The sequence below is a fragment of the Mangifera indica genome, chromosome 8 (assembly GCF_011075055.1).
Source record: "Mangifera indica cultivar Alphonso chromosome 8, CATAS_Mindica_2.1, whole genome shotgun sequence".
NCBI lineage: Eukaryota > Viridiplantae > Streptophyta > Magnoliopsida > Sapindales > Anacardiaceae > Mangifera > Mangifera indica.
In genome coordinates this window covers 7,541,473-7,547,472 of record NC_058144.1, presented here as the reverse complement: position 1 = coordinate 7,547,472, position 6,000 = coordinate 7,541,473, and the positions used below count along the sequence as shown (strand labels likewise).

The following is a 6,000-nucleotide window of genomic DNA, read 5'->3' as shown; positions in this document are numbered from 1 at the left end:
GCAAACAATAAAATTGCAATCATGTTTATAACAAAATTTATCGGACAATTGTTCATAGTTGCATTTACAAATGTTAGAGTTGTTGTTACAATGTTTACGTCAAACCACAATCCTCTTGAGGAGCTTTTTGAGAAAGATAAAAGTTTTGATGATAAAAAATAGATTATAGTATATATTATATCATGTATTTGTGTCGGAATATAAAATCTAAAGAATTTTTCAATAAAATAGATGAATCTCATATCGAATATCATAAATATTATATATTATTAACTTACGAGATAGATAATCAATATTTTAACTTTATAAACACTAGAGGTGCATTAATCAATGAACCTTTGAAACTTAACCTTTTTTTCATTTTACAAAATCAACTAATAACAATCTTAATAAATCATAAACAATCACAAAAGTTTAAAAAATTAATTTCGCATAAATCAATTAACCACGTGTTAAAACATTATTGGGCGGTACTAATTCATTGAATAATCAAAGTTGTTAGAGATGGGATATATAAAGACCGTTTCAATGTTTTTAAATTATTAACAACAGAAGTTAAAATTTAAATAATATAATAATTACATATCTCTCCATCAAAGAATATTAATTAAAATAAACATAAAAAGTTTTTGTCTAAATCTTTTTTGATAAATTTTGAGTAATTTTATTTTTTTAAGTAAATTTAATTTTATTTTTAATAATATTCCTTTCTACTAATTACGTCATATTTGGTATAATTTTTTTCAATAATTTTTTTTTAAGTATATTTTATGTTTGATAAATTGTAATTCGAAAATTCAAAAATTTATTCAAACATAGATCAATTTTTAGTGTAATACAGATCAAAACAAAAAGATAAATATAAGTATAAAGAACGATTGCTAATGCAAACGGGTGTATGCGAGTGTACGAAGAATACATATACAGTGCAAAAATATTATAATATTGTACTATATAAAAAATATAATATAATATAATATTATATATATGTAACGAGTGCAAGAAATTTGTATGGGTGCATGCACTTCCTTGCACTCTTATATTTATATATAATATAATATATTGTGCATCAACACGCATTGCACGTACCCACACACATTTGCACGCATTCGCTTGTGCTCACGCTTACGCTTGTGCTTGTGCTCGCGCTCACGCTTGCACTCACACTCATTATTTGTACTTATGTGCATCTTTTCATTTTGATTTGTTTTTTAATCTTCAGATCACTATTTATCAAACATAGAGTATGCTCCGAAAGGAAATATTATAATATATATATATCAAATTTAACGTAATTAGCAGAGAAAAGTATTATTAAAAACAAAATTAAATTTGTTTAGAAAAATAAAATCACTCAATATTTGCTTAAAAAGATTTTGACAAAAACTTTTGTGTCTATTTCAATTAATATTTCTATCCTTAAAAAAAATAGTTTTTTGTTAATAGAAATAGGTCTAGGTGAGAATAGGTGATAGCTATTTTAAAGTCAAACCTTTAATTAAAAAAAAAAAATGTGAATCGCAAGTAACGATACATCTTACTGATTTTATTTTTATAAACCAAAGTCATAACAATAATATATTATTATTTGATTCCTAACTAGGAAGATTTGATGCAATTTCTTATTTAATTAATTTTATAAAGTTTGCTCCTAACTTTCATCTCACCAACCCACTTTCCGGTACAAATATATTATATTGTCATTGTCATTGTCAACATATATTATATTGACCTGAACTAGACACACCCTTAAGTTTCAACAATGACCTTATTATGGGCAGTTAAAACCTAATCACTACAAGACACGTCAACAATAAAATGGTAAGTCAGAAAAATTAAATGAAAATAAGGGTGAATACGAATCATATCTAAGTCTAAACACCCATTTAACTCTATTGTTTAATACAAATTAAAACTTTACAATTACAAGCATCCAAACCCACATCATTAGAAGCCATAATCATGTTAGTCTTGCTATAACTTTCACAAGCAACTTTCCCATGAGGTTACTAATAAAGGATATGGAAAAGTATTTTTTTGCACTAAAAATTGGATAGAAAAATGTAATTTATTTATAATATATTAATAAAATTAAATTATGTATATAAAAAATTGATATAAATTTAAGTAGAAATAATAATATATTATTATTTAATTAAATATTATTTTACTTTAATTCAAAATAATATATTTTTATATGTAATGATATCCACCTAATTATTATCACAGTCCGGCGCCCAATGCGCACCCTAGCTGCCACGTCGGAGAGATATGTATGGTGCGTGCTTCCGAGGATCCATGAGATAATCTACATGAATTATTAGATGAATTATTAATATCACTACTACTATTTATATGTGCGGCCTCGAAGATGTTTGCTCTGTAACTCTTCTCTCTTTCTCTCTGTTTCGCTTTGAATTGAATTTTCCTCAGAGTTCAACCCAAAACATCAACCCCTTTTGGCTGCAGAGCTCTTCCACCCGCCATTCACGTGTTTCTCTTTTCTTGGTACAGATCTTTTCTTTTATCTCTGCATGATATTTGCTAATTATAGCATGCTTGTTGGATAGCTTGTTTCCTCAGGTTATTAATGGCGAGCGGCGCTATAAATGGATTATCAAAACTCATCTGTTTCAATTCTCATGTCCATTTTTTATTTTATTTGAAGTTTATGATTTGTGTTCTGTATTCATTCATGCGTCCAGGAAGGAGTTACAAGTTCAATTTTTTTAATGTTCTTTTCTCTGATGACTCTGTTTTTTATGCTTTCGAGGTCAGAGGAATGAAATTCGGAAACTCAAAGTTTCATTGCCGAGTGGTTCAGACAATTAATTGAAATAGACCTGCTTTAAATTGGGATCATTTTGTGCAGTTTCGACTCTGGGAAATTCAGCTTCTTTTACAGCCGGCTTGCTTTTGTTTCCTTGATCTTTCGATGATTTCAGGAGTCCTTTCACATCTGAAAAACATAACTCCTTGGGAAAGTTTAAACTTGGAGCATAATTTTTGGAGATCACCCCAACTATTTTTGTCGTTTTGTTTCTGTAGCTATCTGTTCATCTTTTCCTCTTTGTTTTGTCACCTTCTAGATCATTGCAGCAGTTGCAACAACGATATGATTTCCATGATATAATGAATCCAATCTGGACGGCTGAGACAAGCTGAGTGGTTCTTCGGGGCACGAATTTCCTTGAATTTCTCTTTTCAAGATGATCTTTTTTTCAGGAAACTACAAACTTCTTATCTGTTTATGTTATCTTTATCCTTAAGTTCAAATACTCTAGACTTTGTTCAAACTAGTTCGATGAATGACCTGTGATAGACATGCTGCCTAAATCTCCATTAATTCATGCTTCAAGAATTAGCTTCTACTGGAATTTCACACCTTCAACTTCTGGATCTTTCCGCACACCCAAGTAGAGCTTTTGCTTGACTATTTGTCTTTGTTTTCTCCCATCCGCTATATAAACTATTTTTCCATAAAATTAAATATTTCATGGTAGTTGGTAGGTACCCAACGTTGAAAGATGAAGGGGCGAGTTGTTGAACATTAAATTCGTGGTGGTAGGTTTTGTAAAATCTGGTTTGATCTTTATGTAATTAGAACCAGATAAATCATTTTTATCCATGTTCCGTTTGAGATTCATCTTCCTAGATTAGTCTATGACTTAGGATGTTTAATAAGTGTTCAATAATTTATCAGAGATTTACCATTCTACTTTGGAAAACGTCTTCTGGATTGGATTAAATGCAACATTTATGAAGCATCAGTTGCAATCTTTTAGTCACGATTTTAACCTATGCTTTCAGATTTAAGTGGTGAAGGAAAACATCTTGTGAAGCTGATAAGATGTCAATAGAACATCACTTTGAAGAGGCTATGGCTCACAATGATTTCCACAGAGAGGACGAGTCTTCCAAGGGGAATTGGGGATCTACCTCAGATGCAGCGGCCTATTCTGATGAAAATTCTGGTGGTTTTGACTGCAGCATCTGTCTGGATTCTGCGCAAGACCCTGTTGTAACTTTTTGTGGTCACTTATACTGTTGGCCCTGCATTTACAAATGGCTTCATTTGCAGAGTGTTTCTACCGAGGATGAAGACCTGAAACAGCAGCAATGTCCCGTGTGCAAGTCTGAAGTTTCTCCTGACACACTTGTCCCACTGTACGGCCGGAGGCAGACCATACGACCGTCCACTGGCAAGTCCCCTCATCTTGGGGTATTCATTCCACGGAGGCCACCTGGTCCTGCTTGCGGGATCGACCCTCCAAGATCGCCTGGCCACACACTGAACCCACGCTTTATGTCACAGCTTCAGTATCACAATCATCAACAGCAATCACAGCTACACCACCCACAACCGGAAAGTTATGGTGCCTCACCTACACAGCGCTCTGCTGGTGGCATGACCACAACAAACACGATCGGTCCGGTGATCGGTATGTTTGGTGAAATGGTTTATGCAAGGTTGTCTGGGGATTTGATAACCAATATGTATGCATATCCAAACTCGTATCATCTTGCAGGAAGCACTAGTCCTAGGATGAGAAGGCACATAAAGCAGGTCAACCAGTCACTTAACAGAATATGTTTTTTTCTTTTGTGTTGCACTATTTGGTGTCTTCTTCTGTTCTGATATAATTATCTCTTCTTTGTTGTTCAATATGTAATGTAAAAATTATATGAGTATCTGAATATAGGCACTTCAGCCAGCGTAATAGATGATGGAGATATCTAGCCTGTGCTTTTCTGAGATATGTAATTCTGAGCCCTCAAGTGTAGCCTTCAACAATTTATTAGAAGTGAACCACACTAGTCACTTTCTTTAAATTGAAGGAGAGGGTGGTGTATATTGGGCATTGCGTTAAGATGTGTTACATGTAAAACAGCTTGCCCTTCTCTATCAATTTTAGGTCAGCAGCATTACCTGGGTAGTGGGCACAAGAGGTTGTTGAATCAGTTTTTGTCCAAATTAAGAGTATAAATTGCAGTGAAAATTTCTGCCCTCAAAATTGTTACATATGAAATGGCTTTCTACCAAATGTGAAAGCAATAAATAATGGGAGACTTGTAATTAATGTGTTGTGTGAACATATTTAAGGCAAAAAGAGTTGGTCAATTTTTTTGGGCAATAAACCCTCTCCATCACTTGTATTTATATTGAGAATACGTACAACTTTTAAAAGCACAATCAATTTCTCAATTACTTACTTAGATTTTCGTTTCTATTTCTTTAATTCTCTTTCCTTTTACTTCAGTTTTCTCTGTTTAATTCTCTTATTTATTTGCAATTCTCATTATTATTACTTGTATTCATAACAAAAATGACTCAACAATACAATTATAAAGAAAAATTCATATAGCAAACTAACCAATAAAAAACAGCACAATGATTTACGTCATTCGTTAATGTGTCTGTGTTCAAAGAGTTGTCTTTTTTTTTTTTTTATTAATCTATGAAGAAAAGTTCAAAAACTTTGTTACGCTTGTTATATTGAAAAACCTAGAGTTTTTTGGACTACCTCTTCATGATCATTCACATTGAATAAACAATGCATAGTTAAGCAACGGGTATGTTAAGACCTACACGAAGATTCAACTTTCTTAAATTTTAAAGTTAATTAACTTGATAATATTAAATGCCTAAAAAGATCTTGAGACATATGATTCTATATAGAAATTAGCTGGGAGTTAGAGTTACTCTTCTAATAAGTTTAAAGTAGGACAAAACTAATCAAAGTCCAAAGTGGTGTACGCAAGGTTGATCCTTTGAGAGTTAGTGTGTTCGGAGGTGTTGCACAAACGGTTCTGATGTGCCGAATATGTATGCCCGTGACAAACCACATTGAGGAAAATGAGTTTCCTTGTTCTCTGTTTACTCTCTCTCATTCTCTATCATTGTAGATTTTTCTCCTATAAATCGTTTTCTATACACTGCCTCAGCTTATATTAATTCTAATTTTGTTTGAAACATTGATATCAGAGCTACAACTCTCT

The 6,000-nt window shown here is 32.2% G+C and overlaps 1 protein-coding gene across 5 annotated transcripts; it reads left to right on the top strand.

Annotated features, from left to right (window-relative positions):
• The first annotated feature begins 2,339 nt into the window (after positions 1-2,339).
• Positions 2,340-5,015, top strand: LOC123224540 (E3 ubiquitin-protein ligase RMA1H1-like). Of its 5 annotated transcripts, none has more exons than XM_044648261.1 (3): positions 2,340-2,508; positions 2,779-2,883; positions 3,811-5,015. In XM_044648261.1, the coding sequence occupies exon 3, from the start codon at positions 3,851-3,853 to the stop codon at positions 4,637-4,639; it is 789 nt and encodes a 262-aa protein (XP_044504196.1). In that variant the 5' UTR covers positions 2,340-2,508; positions 2,779-2,883; positions 3,811-3,850; the 3' UTR covers positions 4,640-5,015. The 5 variants fall into 5 exon arrangements, with proteins under 5 accessions (XP_044504196.1, XP_044504194.1, XP_044504195.1 ...); XM_044648259.1 differs by having other exon boundaries at positions 2,779-3,225; XM_044648260.1 differs by having other exon boundaries at positions 2,774-3,225.
• Positions 5,016-6,000: the final 985 nt, after the last annotated feature.

Coding starts and splice junctions, on each gene's coding strand:
- LOC123224540 (XM_044648257.1), top strand. CDS start 3,851: ATGTCAATAGAACATCACTTTGAAGAGGCTATGGCTCACAATGATTTC.